Source organism: Lampris incognitus, chromosome 8 (genome assembly GCF_029633865.1).
Source record: "Lampris incognitus isolate fLamInc1 chromosome 8, fLamInc1.hap2, whole genome shotgun sequence".
Lineage (NCBI taxonomy): Eukaryota > Metazoa > Chordata > Actinopteri > Lampriformes > Lampridae > Lampris > Lampris incognitus.
The window spans coordinates 30,465,317-30,486,390 of NC_079218.1; the positions used below are offsets into that span (position 1 = coordinate 30,465,317).

General features: G+C 41.6%; 1 protein-coding gene and 1 non-coding gene across 2 annotated transcripts; one reads left to right on the top strand and one right to left on the bottom strand.

Moving 5' to 3' along the window:
* The first annotated feature begins 8,628 nt into the window (after positions 1-8,628).
* Positions 8,629-8,700, top strand: trnad-guc (transfer RNA aspartic acid (anticodon GUC)). Its single transcript has one exon. It is a non-coding gene; the product is annotated as a tRNA-Asp (tRNA).
* A 4,145-nt stretch (positions 8,701-12,845) lies between these two features.
* On the bottom strand, positions 12,846-20,043 carry taf9 (TAF9 RNA polymerase II, TATA box binding protein (TBP)-associated factor). Its single transcript, XM_056285161.1, has 7 exons — positions 19,984-20,043; positions 19,402-19,483; positions 18,836-18,972; positions 18,070-18,204; positions 15,365-15,446; positions 15,119-15,229; positions 12,846-13,876 (listed from the first exon to the last, which is right to left on the bottom strand). The coding sequence occupies exons 1-7, from the start codon at positions 20,017-20,019 to the stop codon at positions 13,719-13,721; spliced, it is 741 nt and encodes a 246-aa protein (XP_056141136.1). The 5' UTR covers positions 20,020-20,043; the 3' UTR covers positions 12,846-13,718.
* Between the last annotated feature and the right edge of the window lie 1,031 nt (positions 20,044-21,074).

Consider the following 21,074-nt stretch of genomic DNA (forward strand, 5'->3'; position numbering starts at 1 on the left):
GTCAGGCTTTCCTGGAAAGAGAAAGAACAGATGGCCAAGTTGGGACTATGTGAGTATCTTGTGATACACACACAGTGAGCTGTGTAATAATCACTCAGTAGTGGTGTTTCATCAGAGCATGGAAAAACACACACATACATAAAAACAAGCAAACCAAAAAACAAAACACAAATAACATAAACAATAATTTAGACTGAACTTCCTGGTTCAGAAAGCAATTAAGCATTAAAAGAAAAAAAACAGCATTTCGATAAGGGTCTAGCTCCAGCACTGATACTCCCAGAGGTGAGCAGTCTGCAACAAATCTTCTAATTTGCTGCAGACTGTTGCAGATGTTGTTTGTTGCAGATGGCAGCCTGTGAAAGTCATGTCACGAGATTGGGTTTGAGATAGTCATTAAACAACACAAGACAATGCTGCTTTGGCATCTTCAGAACTAAATCAAGAACTGCATCTCAAGCATAGACCAATGTAGTGCCTAAACTAAATTTACTGATAAAGCACCAGTTACGTGTCAATAATTTCTAGTTAAGATGTAAACTCCTTTTTTCAGGCGTTTCACTACATTCATTCCCCCTTCAAGGCTCAAACAGTTCTTCCAGCTTGCTCACAAAAGAGGTCACTGCCAACAGAGAAAATTATAACACTTAAAAACCTTCTTAAAGCCATGAGGACTGTATTGTAATGTTCAATAATATCATTTCCAGAGAAGTGGAAATGACATTACAATCAACCCACATAAGGTAAATAGATGTTAGTGGTTCTATGCATAACAGCAAAAATAAATAAATAAAATCAAGACTCTAACCCTGGCAAATGAAATTCTTCTTTTTCAGCCCTAACTCAAGCTGTTTTCCATAAGTATTTTGAAACTGTAGTGTGTCAACTAAACGAGATCACAGGTAAAAGGATGGACCTGTGCTGTTAAACAATAGCTTTATCTCTTCAAGTGCTCACCAAAATAATTGCAGTAATCAAAATGATTTATAATTTAATTCTATGTAGTTCCATCATTGATTCATCAAATTTCAGTGACTATTTTGACAAAGATACTGATAAAAATCCTCAAAGCCCAATCCCATGCTGTTCTGATAGGTGGATATGCATCTGAACTCCAAACAGGAATTAGTCCATCTATAGTTAAAATACAGTCCACTGGTTTACACGAATTTCACGCTAGGTAATCTTATTTTAACTGTCGGAAGGGCTGGTTACTGTTTTATTTTATTTTGACAATATGATGCTGATAAGGTGACCATCGAGCCCAACGCAGAAATGATATGCTAACACAATTAGCTACACGAACACACGCGCTGTCAAAATGCTGTGAAGCTGAAGATATTGTCGTTGGTTTTTATTGTGGAGTCACTGAAAAAGCGTGACTCACCTTCGGGACATGTCGAGAAGATTGTTTGCTTTTCGATACGCAAAAAACAGTAAAACACCGCTATAAAACTGCTGATGGGTTTGGCATGAGAAAAACGAAGGCACCTCCAACTACATCATCTGTAAACGTTTCCGCAAGAGGCGTAACGGCTTTCTCGCGAGAATACCCTGCTCCCGTTTTTTTTTAATTGGACGCTAGAACGGAACCAATACGTAATAACGCAAAGAAGAAAATTCTACGGATACGTAATTCAATATCACCATATATCACACTTAACAAAAATATGTGTTTTCCCCCCACTTCTTATTTTACAAATTGTGGAGCAAGAGTCAGTCCTCGCTTGGAGTCCGCGCTATTTTGATGTATGCGGAATTCCCCAAAATTAGGTTAAATGTAAGTATTGTGATCGGTGCACACCCAGCTTCATTCGATTTGTATCTCTGGGGTGAATCTGAAGAGAAACTTCGGACTCTTGGATCCAGTCTACTAATCGTGCTTCCCTCGCGGGGGGGCAGTAACAGATATTTTCGCCCGAAGCCTTCACCAGTCCGACAGCAGTCCGACTCCAAGTCAGAACTCATGCAGTCAGTAAATACCTCGCATAGTTTGGGATTCGTTGTGAAACTTCATTTTGTCTCAGCTCATTTCTGTTTTAGATATATTCGCTTACAATTCACCGTCAGGCTAATTGTCTGTCTCTTTTTAAAAGGGAAATTAATTCATGAACATTTCCAAACTGTACATGCAATAAAGCTTAGATACAAACTATCAGAGACAATTATCGTATGAAATGTTGGGAAATTCAATATTAAAACTGTTTTTTTTACAGATCAACATCTGTGATATCTACGTGGTTGTATTTAGGTCTTAAAATAACTTATTTTGGAATAATTGAGATATACAACATAGTAATTGCATTGATATAAGCAAATCGTTTAATTACTTCCTCATTATATTACGTGATTCCGCTATTTTACTATTTGCCATGCTGAGGTTGAGTCTGAGGATACTTGAACTCGTAATATAATCAGAGCCAGACCAATTCAACACTGTTACCACTGTTGATGCTTGACTGATATTGTTTCATGTCTGTTCATATCTATATGCGATTATGCTCTATATAGTGGTTATATACTATAGCTGTTGAACAAAAGAGACAAGAAGCCTATGATAAGGCCCACCATGCAAGACATAACAGACCAACTCAAACAACATTCGTCTGTGACAAATGTGAACGATATTGTCGCCCTAATGCGGTCCTGGTGGCCCACGGGCGTGCTTGCCGAGCTTAAACCGCATCACAGTCATCATCGTTTCGATGGAGTGCCGAAAGAAGAAAGGTATATTCATATTTAAACAACCCATGTTCAATAATTATGCACTGTTTTTGATTTATCAACATGTGTATTTATTAAGTAGCCGCAGACAGTGGACATAGTGACAATATTTTAATTATTCATTGATTATTGTAGCTGTGTTGTAATTTGCCAATGCATTGTATCGGTGCGAATTTAGGGGACAACGCAACCACAGGAACTGCTGTGGCCGGGAAGCAAACCCGTGTTGCCCGCACCGCAGGAGGCATCGCTAACCGCTCGACTAAAGGGTCAGACCTGCCAGCCAGCGGCCAGCGTGTCTTGTTATCTATGCACGTTACAGTATTTATGAAGCAGACAGAAATACTAGACATGATGAAAATGTCTACATTCAACCAACACACACAAATATTGCTTGACCTTTTTGTTTGTTTTTTGTTTTGTTTTGTTTTTGTTTTTGTTTTTTGCACTGGCTTGTGCGCCCCCAGTGGCTGGGTTGGTAATTTGGAGACGTTGGGAAGCTCAAAATGATGGTGAACGAGTTAACAATAATCAGAACTATGAACAGAATAAAGGCACCACATTATTGTGTGACTGCTGTTTTCAAATAGGGCATTGAGACTCAGAAGCCAACATAAGAAAACACACACGTGATAAATACAAAAAAGATGATTAATACTATTGGAAAATAGAACCATTTCCAAAGACATTTACCACTTAAAACAAAGATTTTTTACAATTTACACACCAATAATTCTTATACAAATGCATATGCTAGACTTAGCTAATAGCTGATTTTGATCTCTATATCAAAGGATCACCTGTAGGTCCAAGGTGATTATAACCACAGCGGTTAGTTTTTCTCTGCTCTATGGAAATCCAGTGAATGACGAATGAAAAATAAGCAACGTCTCAAGGGGCTAATGTAACAAGATGGTACAAAAATGTGTGATGGCATCTCAAACTTTGCGTGAAGATGTCAGAAGCGTCACTGTCACTGGGACCGCAATTTGCCGAACGTCCCCCTTTCCCTCGCCATTTGCCTCACGCACTGTTGATATGAAAAGTGTAACAACGCCACTCTGTGGCCACAAATATACTACAGCCATTGTGTTTTAGCACGACCATAGATAATGAATTAAAATCGGGAATTTTAGCTAAAGAATCCCCACCGGTATGTTGAAAACGGTAAGGCCCAGACAGAGCGATTTCTAACAGGCTGCAAAAACACCCTGTATGATCACGACCTGATAATTTCAAATTACAAAGTTATTCTTTTAGTAACGCTCTGAATAGCCAATCAGAGGAGCATGTGGGCGTGCCAGTACGATCGGAGGAAAAAAGTGAAGAAGCCCCTGAAGTCGTCGTAGCGAATCCCGGTCTTAACCTTGGTCACCCACGACTAAATCAACGATGTTTGAGTTATCATTTCAATAATAATATTTTTATACGTGTGACTTTGTTTAAAATTATTTTATTTGTTCAGATTATTCCATTTTAAAAATGGAAGTGACTCAATTATGGATGTCACATAGTCAAGTAAAGCAAGACATTAAAGGAACAGTTCACTTATAAAATTAACTTTATGGCATTGTTTACGCTCTCTCCCCATGTCAGTTGAACCCCAATTGAAGTTTTTTTTAAAATCCATATAATATTCTTATATTAGGCTATTGGGGTGCAACATTGAATCGGTGAAGATAAAATGTTTCTAACTGTGAATATTCTATGGATTTAAAAACTTAAACTGGAGTTTGACTGACATGGGGAGAGAGAGTAAAACAATAGGAGATTGTACTGCCTCTTTCATTGGTCCAAATGACAGTGAACAAGAAACAATGGGAAAAGTAAAGTTGTGCCTTTACCATTTTAAAATTGTAATATTACCTCTAGTGTTCCTCCTTGTGATTGCTATTCTCCTGTGTTCATCCCCTGTGCCTCTCCCTACCCATGCTTTCCTCTGTCCCAGGATCCTCGCCTCACTCTGCCTGCCGTTTTCCACTACCCAGCGTTCACCAACACCCACCCGGTACCGGACTGCAGCCAGGCCACAGCTCCTCACTACTCTTGGACTCAATAACTATACCCATACTTGGGTTTAACCCTTCATCTGTCTCTGCCTCCCTGAGTTCTGCATTTGGATCCAAACTAACACCAGCCGAACATAATTGAAATTAACACACAATCCTTTTTTGGTTATTTATTGCCACAATTAATTAAGGCTTGTGGAAAAAACACACATTAAAAGCTAAATATTCATAAAAGTTTTTTAAACAATAGTAATTAAGATAAAATAATATTTTACATACAATCACATAACCCTGTCAGCTCCCAACTGTTTATTTACAGCCGAGGAGCTTTGAACATTGTCTATACACTATTTACAATGTTGTTCCTAACATTGTCTATTTGCAATATGATTGATTGGTTGATTGATTGATTGACTGATTGATTTTGATTTTTTTAATTTTTCATTCGATGTCACGCATCATGAAATTGTCCAGCCCACATGGGTTTATAAGGCACAATTATTTTTTTAAACAATATAAAATGAAAAAGTATAAACAATCCAGTACACTGACATGAATTACAAATAATAACTAGACATTCACTGACATTAATTACAAACAAGCTCCATGTGCCAAAATAGGCAAAAATCGCAAGTACTAAGCCATAAAGTGTGCTAATAAAATTTAAAAGAAATTGGTAAAGAAATGTGGCTGGTAGAGCGTTCATAAGCAAGTGTCTGTGGTGGCAGCGGATGCTGACACAATAAAACTGCCCCTTCTCCTCAGCCCACTGCTTCTTTTCTGCCTTGTAGAAGGCTGACTGTCGAAATTCCCCCCAGGTCATTTCAGTGTTCAGTCCATCTGCCCTGTATAGGGACAGCACCTTGGCAGGACAGTAAATGTACTTGCCCACCACCAATGGTGGACATGTGGGCTTTCTGGCCCCTGCTTTAGGGGCTTGCGGCAGAACGTGCAGAGCCGACCGGTGGGCTGTGGGTTTTCTGCCTTCCATTTCACCCGCAGCTCAGCCAACCTCCGTGCCTCTGCTGACCTGAGCTTGGCTGCCTCAAGCTCTCTGGTAAAGAATGGTGTTTTGGCAAATTCCACAAATGGCATTCTGGGGTCAGTGAGGCCTTCTGCTGCATACAGCTGGTGGCCTCTTACCGAGCAGTAGAAGTACTTTACCTCCCCAGACTGGGGATGGTAAAGTGGATGGAGGAACCGTCTCCCCAGAACCTTGACTTCGGCTGGCCACAAGCAAGAAAGCACCTCATCTTCTTTTTTCCCAGCTGCTGCTGCTGTTGTTGCAGTGTCATCTGTTTCTGGACAATGTCCTGCACCATGTCCTCGATGGCAGGCTTTGTCAGAGGGGCCTCCTGGGGGTCGTTCGTAGGTGGATTTACCGTAGCAGGTGGCAGCGTCACCACTGGCACACTCTTGCCCAGCAAACATGCCCGTGTGGGCCCACTGTGGGTAGGTGTGGGTTTACTGTGGGGCAATGTGGGCAGGGGCAAACCCGCACTAATCCCACATGGGCCCCATGTGGTTAGCCCATGCGGGGCCCACAGTAGTTTTGCCCTTTGAGGCCCCCATGAGGGTTTTCTGTGGGCAACTCACTGTGGTCTTGCCCACAGTAAGCCCACATGGGCCCCCTGTGGGTCAGCCCATGTGAGGCCCACAGCAGCTTTTTTCCTTTGAGGCACCTACGTGGGCTTACTGTGGGTTAGCCCTTGCGGGGCCCACAGCAGCTTTGACCTTTGAGGTCAGCCCCCTGTTGACAGTACAGTTAAAACGTTTTAAGATTACAACTGCTTTAGGGTAAGTGGTACTCAAACTTTTTATTTATCGCCCATGCCCAATGCTGCATATAGTCAGACCTCTGCAAAAATGACAGTAAAATGTAAACAAGTTGTCCAAAGTATAACCGGTCCATCCCATACATAACTAAAACTGCCCATCCAACAAGACAAGTAACATCTCAACTTTTTGGTTTGTTGCAGCGGTTTCATATTATAGTTAAGAGAATGAACACTAGTTTTTTTGTTAATTTTTTGTCCCTTAAATGTTCCCATAGAGCAGCTCATGCTGTTTTTTAACCAACTTAATTACAGATTAACTATTACTCATAACTTTACAATTTTAATAATTTTGAACCATCAGAAATTTAGCGAACAAACACACAGCATTTTATTGTAGTCTCATATAGTCTGCAATACATCTGATATGTTGTGCATGTGTGCAATAAACTTGACACACTCCATCACTCTAGCAGTACACAAGTAAATATAGCCTATAGCCCTGGTTCAGTTTGGGTTTGGTCACGAGGTGGTGCCAATCCTTATTATTTTAAATACTCTACTACTACTACTTTCGGCTGCTCCCGTTAGGGGTCGCCACAGCGGATCATCCGTTTCCATTTCTTCCTGTCTTCTGCATCTTCCTCTGTCACACCAGCCACCTGCATGTCTTCCCTCACCACATCCATAAACCTCCTCTTTGGCCTTCCTCTTCTGCTCTTCCCTGGCAGCTCCATATTCAGCATCCTTCTCCCAATATACTCAGCATCTCTCCTCCACACATGTCCAAGCCATCTAAATCTTGCCTCTCTTGCTTTGTCTCCAAACCGTCCAACCTGAGCGGTCCCTCTAATATAATCGTTCCTAATCCTGTCCTTCTTCGTTACTCCCAGTGAAAATCTTAGCATCTTCAACTCTGCCACCTCCAGCTCCGCCTCCTGTCTTTTCGTCAGTGCCACTGTCTCCAAACCATATAACATAGCTGGTCTCACAACCATCTTGTAAACTTTCCCTTTAGGGGAGGGTGACGACTGTAAACTACTAAAAAGACACATTAGCCCCTAGCTAACGGGTCTGACCCTTTAGCCGAGCGGTTAGTGATGTCTCCTTGTGGTGCAGTACATCCCGTACCGAATCCCGCACCGGGCAAAAAAATAACCGGTTACAATATCAATAACTTTTTTCCTCACCGTAGCTAAAGTTAGTGCTCGTCTCCCTAGCTAGCATCGTTAAGTTACCTGAGACAGGTTAACTTGGTTAAGTTAGGACACCAAATAATGGTAACGTTATGGTAACTTTGGTCGTTGTTGCTAATACGGACAACAAAAAATAAATTAACGTGAACTTACCAAAATGTCCATAAGTACTGTAGCGAATTCGGGGGACAACGCAACCACAGGAACTGCCGCGGCCGGGAAGCGAACCCGTATCGCCCGCACCGCAGGAGACATTGCTAATCGTTCGACTAAAGGTTCAGATCCGCGAGCCAGCGGCCAGCGTGTCTTCTTATCCATGCACGTTACAGTACGTTGGTCTCATCGCTGTGTTCACTGTAGCTACTTCACTTGATGGATCGCAGTCTCCGGTGTACTGTAAAACGCTCTCCTTCCTCAGCGATCAACGCTCTCTGCTTCGTGACCAAGCAAAAAATTGGAACAGCGCCCCCAAATCTCCTTGGTGGCCAAAACTGGAACTGATCAGTAAGGTTAAGGCTTACCATAGAAAATGAATGGGAAAATTTAAGAGAGGTTGTGGCGGACACTAGGGGCTATGCCTCTCGTGAGAGGCATAGCCCCTAGTGTCCGCCACACAGCCCCCCCATCACGTCGGGGTCACCAATGTGGCAGGGATGAGGAAAAACAGGAGACCAAGGCGAGTTTGTTGTTTATTCCTCAACTCCAAAAACCAACTGCAGCAGGAACAACCCTGCACCGGCGAGCCCGGGAAGGTAAACCACGCCCCCAGCTCACAGTCCTGCTGGGTGAGAGGCATAGCCCCTAGTGTCCACCACAAGGTAAGCTTAACCATAGCCGCGGCCACTCGCACTAAAAACACCCTGTATGATCACGAACTGAACTGATAACTACAAATAGTAAAGTTACTCACTCGGTAATTGTAGCTCCTCGTTAGTATAGTGGTCAGTATCCCCGCCTGTCACGCGGGAGACCGGGGTTCAATTCCCCGACGGGGAGTTCCACTTTTATTTATTTATTATTATCATTTTATGAGATGTCCGCCACAAAGCAGTTCTATTTATATAGTTTATGTTTTTGTTTACGTATTGTTTATAAGGGTGGGGATACCTGGAGTCAGCTGAGACTGAAGAAGCCGCTTAGATGAGTGGTGAAACCTTTCTCTCAATAAACATTGTGTCCAGATGAACTTATTGTGATTTCCTTACCTGGATTATTGAACATGCATAAAAACATTTTATTCATATAGTTTTAACGGATCAAAGAAAACAATTAATTATTACGTGAACTTTCCTTTTTTTCCACTTTATTTGTGGTTTTAGTACAGAAAATATTGCTTACAAAGAACCAGGAGCGACTCTGATACAAGCAACTCACCGCGGACTGTCCACACCTATCCCTAGAAACACCTTTCCGTTTTGATTCATGAAACTCTTTAGGTGAATGGCAATGTTTGCTAAAAAGGCACCATCGCAGTTTTTGGGAGTTTAATGGGTGTCAGCAGTGGTTCAATCATAATTTTCCATTTAAGTGCCAGAAAAATGGGGTTTTCTTCTCCTTTAACTGTAAATACGTTACATATTTTGAACAATCCAATTGCAATTGATCTAGTTATATGTGATTATCATTTAGTTTTCAAATCACAAGCTTGTCTTTTTCTTTTTTTATCAAGCCCATTTAATAGCTTCATTTCTTTCCAATTTGCATGTTACTGTAATTCTTCACTTCACCAAATAGCCAAGATTTCTGTTTATTTACTTATTATTTAGTTGGGGGTTTTTTGTATTTGTATTTTAAGTTTTTCCCATTTTACCACAGCTATTATTGTATCAAAGTATTTCCCTTTCAAGAACCTTAACACTGTTTATGAATCTTTTGTCATTTGTAAGTACAGTTTCCACTAACTTCTTAAGCCGCATCACACCAAGGTTGATATGTATGTATGTATGTATGGATGTATATACAGTGGTGTGTGTGTGTGTGTACATACACACAGGGTGTTGTGATGCGTCTAGTGCAGCAGTGTGTAGTTGGAGGGAAGGTGCATGTGTTCTTCCAACCCGCTTGTGTCCTTCCTGCCCTTAGCTTGCTGCCGCTGGCTAGCCTTTGTGGCGAATAGGGAAGCGTCCTAGCGTGTAAGCCTTCCCTTGCCAGTACATAGCCTCTCCTTCACCAAGACTCCTGCCAGGCCTCCCCGTGGCCACACATGGTAACTGGGGTCTTGCGGCCCCAGGCTAACTTGGCAGGGGATCTCGGAGCAGCAGTGGGCCCCAGAGATATGGTGTGCAGGCCCACCCTGGTGGACACGCCCTGGCACCTATCAACCACTGCCCCGCTGCCTTGTGGGTGAGTCTGGAAGACATAAGGCTAAGGGAGCTTACCCCAACAGAAAAGCAAGCTGTGGCGGCACGCTTCGAGGCGGTTTCCGAAAAACTGGATTTCCGGCAGCTCCCTGCAGTTGTGTGGAGGTGCCGGTCGTCTAGGGATCCCCCTTGCCATCGGAACCATCTCCTCTACAATCAAGTCATGTGGCGTTGGGAGAAGCGCACCCCCCATGCCACTTTAAAAACCATCTCCGCGCAGGTATCTTCTGCTATCTGAGTCCTCAAAGGACCCACAAATAGAAGAAGATGGTCATCATCGGGCACGATGGACAACCAGCAAGCAAGCAAATATACAGTGGTGCTTGAAAGTTTGAGAACCCTTTAGAATTTTCTGTATTTCTGCATAAATATGACCTAAAACATCATCAGATTTTCACACAAGTCCTAAAAGTACATAAAGAGAACCCAATTAAACAAATGAGACAAAAATTTTATACTACAAAAGAGGTTTTCTATGGGGAGCTGTGCTGGGAAAAAGGAAGCAGGGAGGCCAGAAGCTACGTTTCAAAGATGTGCTCAAGTGCCACATGATCTGCAGCATAGATGACTCCAGCGGGGAAACAGTGGACCTTGGCGATGGCACTCCACAGTAAGGCAACCGAGAACAGCTGTTGAACAAAAGAGACAAGAAGCCTATGATAAGGCCCACCATGCAAAACATAACAGACCAACTCAAACATTTGTCTGTGACAAATGTGGATGATATTGTCACTCTTATGCAGGCCTGATGGCCCACAAGCGTGCTTGCCAAGCTTAAACTGCAACTGCATCACAGTCATCATTGTTTCTATGGACTTCCAAAGATATTAGGCAGCAAGTTAATAGTCAGTTCTTGAAGTTGATATATTGGGAGCAGGAAAAATGGGCAAGCATAAGGATCTGAGTGACTTTGACAAGGGCCAAGTTGTGATGGCTAGACAACCAGGTCAAAGCATCTCCAAAATGGCAGGTCTTGTAGGGTGTTCCACATATGCAGTGGTCAGTACCTACCAAAAGTGGTTCAAGGAAGGACAACCGGTGAACCAGCAAAAGGGTCATGGGCCCCCAAGGTTCATTGATGCGTGTGGGGAGCGAAGGCTAGACCATCTGTTCCGATCCCACAGAAGAGCTACTATAACTCAAATTACTGAAAATGTTCATGCTGGCTATGATAGACAGGTGTCAGAACACACGGTGCATCACAGCTTGCCGTGTATGGGGCTGCATATCCGCAGACTGGACAAAATGCTCATGATGACCCCTGTCCACCGCTGAAAGTTCCTACAGTGGACACAAGAGCATCAGAGTTGGACCATGGACCAGTGGAAGGTGGCCTGGTCTCATGAACCATGTTTTCTTTTACATCATGTGGACGGCAGGGTGTGTGTGTGTCATTTACCTGGGGAAGAGATGGCACCAGGATACACTATGGGAAAAGGCAAGCCGGTGGAAGCAGTATGATGCTCTGGGTAAAGTTCTCCTGGGAAACCTTGGGTTCTGGCATTCATGTGGATATTACTTTGACACATACCAACTATCTAAACATCGCTGCAGACCAGGTACACCCCTTCATGGCAATGGTATTCCCTGATGGCAGTGGCCTCTTTCAGCAGAATAATGTGCCCTGCCACACTGCAAAAAATTTGTTCAGGAAGGGTTTGAGAACCATGAACAAGAGTTCAAGGTGTTGCCTTGGTCTCCAAATTCCCCAGATCTCAATCTGATTGAGCATCTGTGGGATGTGCTGGAAAAACCACTCCAATCAATGGAGGGCCCACCTCGCAACTTACAGGACTTAAAGGGTGTTGCTAACGGCTTGGTGCCAGATATCAGAGGACACCTTCAGAGGTCTTGGTGGAGTCCATGCCTCGACGGGTCAAAGCTGTTTCGGTGACACGAGGCGGCCCTGCACAATATTAGGCAGGTGGTTTTAATGTTTTAGCTAATTGTTGTATAATAGATTGCATTTATATAGCGCTTATCAAGACACCCAAAGCACTTCACATTGAAGGGGGGAAACTCACCTCAACCACCACCATGTATCTTTCCTTCAATTTTCTTGACAACCACTCCTACAAACAACTTCACAGTTGACACCGCTCTTCCTTGAGTCCTCAGCAATACACCCGCCAAGTATGAAGTCGATCGGATGGTTTTTGAGAAAATCGAAGGACAGACACATAGATTCCTTCCATTTTAGGTAGTTAGAAGGAAGATAATCAGGGCTTCTGCATGCAGCACCTCTGTGGTGTTGCTCTCTCTGGTGTCTGTAACGTGCCAATGTTACCACCCTCTTGAAGCCCCCACACCTAATGATTTTTTTTTTTTGCTCCTTGCTGGTTTGAACAATCTGAAATTTAAGATTCCCTCCAAATGGATGGGCAAATTTCTCAAGGTGTGACTAGTTAAATCCATGACCCTGCTGTGCATGATAAATGGGGGTGTTAAGGCTATTTACACTCATGTTCCCTCCACCAACCATCTTGAACACTGGCAGGCTAAACGGTCTAATATTTTGCTCTCATGGGTTTATTGCTCAGAGAAACTTGATTCTGAAGGAAGCGCATCGATTGTTTCAACAAACACCATCTCTTACGTGATGCCTGGAAAAAGCTGGACAGATCAAACTGGCAAATCACCTTCATGAAGTCAGTTAAGATTGTTATGCCATTGTTTTTGTCTAGAAGCCATCTCAAAGAACCACGAGGTACTTGTCTGGGGAATAGCAATGTCAAAAAATAACGTAATGCATAGCTGGATATACCATCTTTTTGTCAGAAAAGGTTTTGTATTTATTAAGAAAGTGGCAGACAAGACAAAACACTATAGTTTACATAATGTTCACATGAGGGGAACTAATGTGAGAATGACCTTCTAGTATATTTACAGTATAATTTAACACTGAACTTGATGTGTTGCTTATAAGGCATCATGAACACACTGTGAATGGCTTTACACACACCTAGCCAGTTTCTATAGCAACTCTTTTTGTAACCAGGGACTGAGTTGGAAATCTTTTTTTCTCCTGTTTATTTTTCCACATTTACAATACTTTAAAAGGCGATATTTTAACAGCAGGCAAGCTGCAACTATGGTGTAAAGGTTATAATACCATCAAGGATGTTCTTTATTGTAATTCTGCGTAAGTTAAGGCTGTTGAAATTACCAATGTACAGTTATATGGTAAAAATAATCTTGGCGCAATCATATCAAATTTGTTCATTATCATTTTTTGAGTTCACAATAGTTGACAAAAAAACCAGCATGTCAAGGGCAGATATTTAGTAGAGGCATTATGAACCATGTAATATCCAATGCAAGTCTGTTGGCACAAGGCAAGCACGCAGTGGCCAACAGCGTAGTTAAAAAGGGCAGCATCCAGTTCGAAATGTGTGGGATCGTATGAATGTGGAGCAGAACACGCTGTTGAAAAGCGCATCTGTGTTCAGCAAGCTTTCCATGTATAAATAAACATTACGTATAGCTAATAATGCAATATGTTCATATATGAATGCATTATCTTCCCACAGTAGTGTGTATTCTGAGCACTATGAATATAACATGTTTAAAATGTGCTTATGATGCCTTACAATGCATATCACGTAAAGTGTATACATGTGAATATTCCGCAAAAATAACCCCTGGTCATTGAGGTCATAAAGTATCATAGTCGTCATCATCTTCGTGCTTCCTCTTCAGTGATTCACTGGCAGAGTTCTGTGACACCATGTTGGTGGTGATTAGGATATTCTTCGAGCCAATCAGAGAGGGGTTGATTAGGACATTCTGGACCGTAGGAGCGGACGACGTGGCTGTTTAAGGAAAAAAAAAACTGGTTGAGACGTTTAATGAGTAATAATGGTAATAATTCAGGAAACATAAGCTTTTATTTTCCACCATTTTTGCCTTATCCCTTTCTCAACTCTTCTTTCCTATCCAGTATGTTTTCCCCATTCTTGATTCCATCCATATGCCTTTTCAAAAAGAATTAAAAAGTAAATTTAAATAGCCTATCTCTGCTGTCAAATCTTGTAAAAAGGTGGGGGAAAAGGCTTGGAAAATTAGAAAATGGTGATGGTGGCATGGGGGGACTGAAGGTGGCAGTACTGTAGTAGAACACGACACCGCAAGTTCTCAGAAGCCAACCCCGAATTTAGTTGGTTAAAGCCAGCGATTCGCCTTTCTACTAGGTCATATTTCATTGGTCTAACTTTCTGGAACCCACTTGTTGGCAATATAACACAGCGTATCTTGCCTTTGATGCCCACATATGACATTGCCAAACCAGACTGCTTTAAATAGTGCTATGTAAATAGTTACCAATAAATTACTAAAACACTATTCAGTGCATCACATATGAAATATGGTTATATTGAAACCATATTAAATATGGTTATTATTCTCCTTAGCTATTTATTTATTTTATTCTGACTTGTGCCATGCCATCTTTTTATCATCTCATGGCTTCACACAAACTTTTGTTATTTGAAAGATCATACTGAGTGGAGGATGTGAACTGCACTGAACATCTTAGCTAGGATTTTTTACTACCAATGCAAATAGTATAACACGCATGCACACACGCACATGAATGCATTCTATGACTCAAGGTACAGTGCAAAAGACAAATTTATATCTACTAACATATGAAGATAATTAGGTTTTGCCTCATATTTTTCTGTTTATAACTTAATGACTGTGAATGCAGCCTCGAATATATACACAACACTGGACTGCTTTCAGGGATTAAAGCAGAAAAATTCCAAAGACTCTTATGTCTGAACCTTGTTTTTTTTCCTGAATCACCAAGCTTGTTAAGACTTAGAAGCACATATTTCGAATATAATATTCCATTAACAGATTTACGGACATCCATCGTATGGACAGAGAGCTTTAATCCATGTGCTTTGCTAATCAGTCCTGTATTGATGAACATTACCTGTACTTATTCCTGTTCTCAGGTATGTGCAGACACCAGCTGCTTATTACTGTACAAATGTTCTTTTCATGACAATAGTCTTCAGAAGCTCCCTAAATTTGTGATGATGCCTTACCAGTCTTGGACACAGTTGTTTGGGGGGTGGGGATCTGAACCGTGAAGCGCTGGCCGGTCAGTGAGATAGGAGCTCCGACTTTGGTGGTGACAGACTGAACGGAAGGAGTACCTGAATGGGGATGTACGAGTTAATACAATGCTTCAAGAGCTGCTCCATGGTCAGCTACAGAAGACTGTCAAGAGCTCCCTCTAGGGCATTATTGCTGCAATAAAGGTATTGGGATCCCAAGATAAGGTCACTTACCAAGAGTTGGGGTAGTGGGTCTGCTGGCAACCGCCCCGACACTGAGGCGTGGTACTGTTATTCTACCCGCTGAGGGCGTCACCTAGCACCATAAAAAACATTAACACACAACAGTTAACATGTAACAAAGCAAGTAGATACTTTTTATCAATACTTAGCACAAAAAGTAAGGAAATTTGTATTTGGTAGATTATTTCTTTGTTGTAACAATGCTTCTTGGCAATCAATCTTATACCGTTGGAAAACCTGTTTATTTCCCTTTTAAATGGTTTCACATTTGTAAGGCACATACATTTGTGGGATGAGCAGCAGAGCTGAGTATGTGGGTTGCACCCATGAAAATTTTTTATTAAATCTTCTCTGCCAATGCCAAACAGCTTATTTTGCTGTTGCTATGGACTCTTGTTTTGAGCTTCTGGTACCCCAGGTGCTGACAATCAGGTGCCTGGTATAAGATTTATTGCCAAGAAGCATTGTTACAACAAAGAAATAATCTGCCAAACACAAATTTCCTTAGTTTTTGTGCTAAGTTTATATAGCGGGGTGGGGGGTGTCAGGATTGGATATCAAATACATGTATGTACAGAAATATCATCTCACATTTGAGAAAAATGTTCTCACAGTAAATGCTTTGTTTTTTGTGACTACCTGGTGTGGCTGAAAGTATACCGAGTCCGGAGGGCGGAAGGAGTAGGTTAAAAAGGAATTCAAAACATTTAAGGATGGGTCCACCATTTCTGAGCACAGACTTCATTAAACCGTTGTCAGGCTTAATCAAGAATTGAACAGATTAAAACTTCACTCATCACTTCCGTTTTGAGAAACTTACCACTCCGCTGAAATTTCTTCCTGGATTTCAACACAGTTTAATGGGACAATCATTTAAGCCTTCCAAAATCACGACGCGTCTCATTTTCAAAAACAGGATGCTAACAGTACAGTCACACACATCTTCATTTAATTAATGTTTATTCAGAATGTGATTTTAAGAGAAGCATAATCCGATTTGATTTGGCACAACTTGTCAGCCAACGAAGTACATCTCAATCCCTTGTAAACTTTTGGATTCTGAGAGAGACAGTTTTAGCCTGTCAGTCCCATAGTGTTAGTTAGAGTCATGTAAATCCAGAGGCCGGTATGAATTTAGAAAGGAAAATGTATTTGTGGAACTACAAAATAAAATCATTGTTTACGATTTTTTTTTTAATCAAACATTGATATTTGTAGGACTGTACTATAAGCTTCCTGTTTTCAAAAAGGAGCATCATTGAAGATTTTGTCTGTATGATTCTAAATGACGCCTGACAATATTTTAATGAGGATGAAAAAATAAAATTAAAAATGGAACTTATCCTCAAGACGTTAATAATCCTGTTTCGGAAGCCTGTGGCGGTACAAGGCTGAGGACAAAATGGTCAACAGAGTTTGCTAAATTGCTTTGCCACTGTTTTTGATTCTAACAATGGTGACACACTTTTAAGCAGGGTGCTTCAGCATAGTAACTCTAGCTTTGCCAGAGCAGGTCATATAATGTCAACTGGATTCAAACACACAAAAACATTCATCTCTGGATCAAAAGGTCATGCCTGGTAAACCTATAATTTATATATTTCCAGTCTGCTTCCGGTGTGGGAAGATGGGTTGCGCAAATTTGCGTTTGCAGCAGCCTCATCCAGTGCCAGTCTCGGAAGATGGCGGCGCAAATTCAGGTTTGCAGTGGCCTCACCCAGTACCGTCGATGCAGTGTCTTTGTCCACGTCTGCGTCTAACTTATGTCTTCATTTGATGGCTGGGAGAGCTGGAGCTGGATCGGCTGGGAGACCGGGGCAGGCTAAGCAAACTGCTAGCCAACGCAGACCGGCAGTTCCAATAACACCGAGGGTGGTCTGGCGACGGCCTCACCCGGCGTTGACTGTGGTGTTTTGATGTAATCATGAGGAGTTTGGGGAGGTGTGTCGAGGGTGTCTGGCTGGGAGAGCTGGCGCTGGATCGGCTGGGAGAACTCGGTCTGCTTTGTCCAGTGGGCCTGGGGAACAGGGCCCCTGCCTGGAGCTGCGCCTGAGGAGGAAACGCCGAAGGCGGTCTGACAGGACCGGGACAGACTACCAGGGCAGGCTAAGCTAACTGCTAGCCCATGCAGCCCTGCGGTTCTGACATTCATCCTTGGCTGGCATTCGTTCTTGTGGACAGTGATTTTTTGTTTAGTTTTGATATATGTGTTAGTTTGGATATGTGTGTTCTTGTAGTTTTTGGATGTGTTTTTGTCTTTGTGTTGTACTGCTGCGGCTGCGGGAAACGGCATTTCATTTCATTTCATGTATGCAAGTGCTTGAAGTGAAATGACAAATAAAGTGTTCCTGATTCCTGATATTTCCAATACCTGTGATTTCTTTTAGCAGTCCTCCCTTAATATTGTAACACAGACAACGCTGTTGCAATATTTAGTGTTGCTAAAATCTATTACAATTTGTGCTCTTAATAGGTCCATATTGCATGCAAGTGGCTACTTATTACATATCCCAGCCCTTTTATGTTAACCCACTAATAGTGTGATTAGAAAACTGAGTAAATGGAGTGAGTCAATAGCCACCTTTATAAGGTCTTTTCTCTGTGGTTGACATTGTTTGGTTTTGTGTAGCCAGCTAATGGAAAGACACCATGACTATGTTGCTCTTTCTGCATAAGAAAGGCCTCTGTTCTTTTACCTTCTTCTGGATGGACTTGAGCCTGTAGTTGGTAGCCGTCAAACAGTAGCGGTCTGGAGGCAGGCGAGGGCCAGTATAGGGTTTGATCAGGGGGAGGGGAGTCTGATTCTTTTGCCTGGCCACTTCCAGCAGGAACTGAAAGAACAAAATCAGAGTTAGGGGTTCAGTTGTTAATGTATTCATTTATAAATTTTCATGGGGAATATGTAGCCAATTGTCTGGAATGAAAACAGCACAGAAAGTTCAAGAGAAAAGGTTCAGGTGGGATTTGATCAAGTTATTCCAGAGGTAGCTGTCCATCCCCCTACACTATGGTTATTTTAGACAGACAGACAACCTTCTAGCAACACAGAGACGTGGCATGTGTTAGGTATACAAATCTTATCCCAAAAGAACAGCATCAACAATATTAAAGCACAATCCCTTAAGCCTTGAATCTGAGTTGTTTGTTTTTCTCATGCAACATGAATACAAACCCCCAGACTACTCAGTATGTTGTATGAAGGAGAATTACAAAATAAAAATTCATATTATCATTAATATTTAGAAGATGTGATATGTGTTAAGTTATATGTATGTCCTTGACAGATTTTACCTAACTCAAGAGTCTCTATTGGGATTTTTCAAACCATGAAAAGCTGGTATAGTTTTGCCTAAAGTGGATAAAACGCCTTACTTATAAATAACCTCTTAAAAGCAACACAGGATAACTGATGTTTTTCTACTTCCCCACATTCTTCATCTGCTGAAGTATAAAGAGCCTTACATCTCGCGGTGGTGGTGAGGTGAAGGACTGATCCATGCGACACTGGATAGCCAGCTTAATGTCATCAGCATCCACATTGGACTTCTTGGCATGTGTGGCATAAAGTTTGGCGTCCTCAATAATGGTCGTCACATATCCTGTGTTTGATAGTAACAAGCACTTATCTTAGATTAAACTGATGATTGCCATGGGGAAAATTGATCTTGAATGTACTAGATTGAGATAGGATTTTAAAAACAAATCACACAGCTGCTGCCATTCTATCCATGGCAATGCAGTTCTTAGCAAAAACGAAGTTTTTATTGAAAGCCTTATGTAAAAACGTGTTGCAAAATTCATCTTTTTTTGTTACGAAAACAGTGTACTGCAGACTCAACAAAGTCACTGGTTGGCAAGGGTCTTAACATAGATTGCAAGTTATACTTCAACAGTCAACTTATCTCTCTTTAGAGTTAGTATGCATGTTCTACGAGTTGAAACTTTTAAGGGTACTTCACAAGTGTTTTGTCAGAAACCCCGTCGCTGGGGAAGCTTTCAAGCATTAACATGTCTACCCGCTAACTTACTGTAGGTAAATTCCAACATCTGATTGATCACTCTAGGCTCATACTCCGTGATGCCCATGTCTTTGAGTATCTGGATCATTACCTAAAGAGAGAGTTTGAACCCATTATAAACACGTTGCAATAGGCAACTCTCTATATACATCCAATCTTTGTGCATAACTGAATTTTAGCTTCTAGATTCATTCAATTTCACAGACGGTGAGTAGTGGTAAGCTTTCCACCGAATAACTGTTCCATGGCGTACTGCCGAGACACATGTCAAACTGCAAAAGGGTGTTGCAAATAAAACCAAGGCCGAAACAAAGTAATTGTAGGGTGCGCATCAGCCACGCAAAACGATAACAATAGATACTATCTTATTTATCAGTAACGACACCAACACTGGGATTTCAAGAGCGGCTAGTATGACAGGGCTAACGCTAAGGCTAGCTGATAAGAAGGCAAATTTGGAAAAACGTAAACACAAAATCATTGCATGACAAGCTAAGTTACATTTCCATTACTCTCACACAAAAATTCAAAACAGATATATTTAAATTAATAAATGATAAAAAAAACTAGCAACTTTATATTCTAAAATACCTGTGCATCTTTAGGAACGGACTTCGGTGTGGCCATTTTCTCTTCGGCGCTTTCGTTTTTCTTCTTTCATGGCAACTCACACGCAACACTGAAAATTGTATACTGCCCCCTGTAGGTCTCCTTGGACACAGCCGTGTGAGAACGACACATTTTAGACACGCGTAACGCGAGAATTTACATTTATCTCGAACTACTGATACGCTATAAGGGTTGGAAGTAACAAAAATGACTTGATACTTCCACCCCTCATAATACTCAGTGTATACAGTGGAGACATTAATAATAACAACAAAAAAATTATTACTGAACCCCACTTGTACTCCTCCTATTACTATTACCACTGCTATAATAATAACAATAATAATAATAACCAAATTATATTGTATTAGAGGAGGGGGAGGGAGATGAGGAGGAGGAGAAGAAGCAGAAGAAGAAGAAGAAGAAGAAGAAGAAGAAGAAAAAGAAGAAGAAGAAGAAGAAGAAGAAGAAGAAACAAGCCGATGACAAAGGGAGAGCAAGGGAAAGGGCGTGCGTCGGGGTTCGTGTTTTCAACATATTAAGACTACAACTTAACTGAACTTAAAATAACTCTCCAAATTGTCCCAAATGCAAAACAATTACTGGAAGGTGATATGTAAAGAAATAAGTACAGTGGACTACCCAGCCCACTGTTATGCTTATTAGGAAGCATACCGGAATCTTTGAAGGTACACAAAGAAACAGTTGTAGAAATTGCAGGAAAGTAGATACGGACAATTTCTCTCAGTGACCACATTAATGCGAATGTTTTTTTTATTTCTCTATAGACGGGTTTCCTGTTTACAAACATTACTGGGTGCGTGCGCAGCCGTGGGGCAAAACCGCTTTGGTTTCTTAATCTTTTGAGAGCTACCAAAGCGGTTCAACAATGAAAATGTTCAACATTCCAAAGGGGTCATTTTGGAATGTTGAACATTTTCCACCCATCCTTTTGGCAGTTTGTGCAGTTTATTGCACAACAACTGCGCGTCATCTCTGCTGTATATGAGCTATCTTGGTTAAAATCTCTGCGCTGTAGCTACTTTCTGCCCCCTAGTCGCGCACGCATCTCT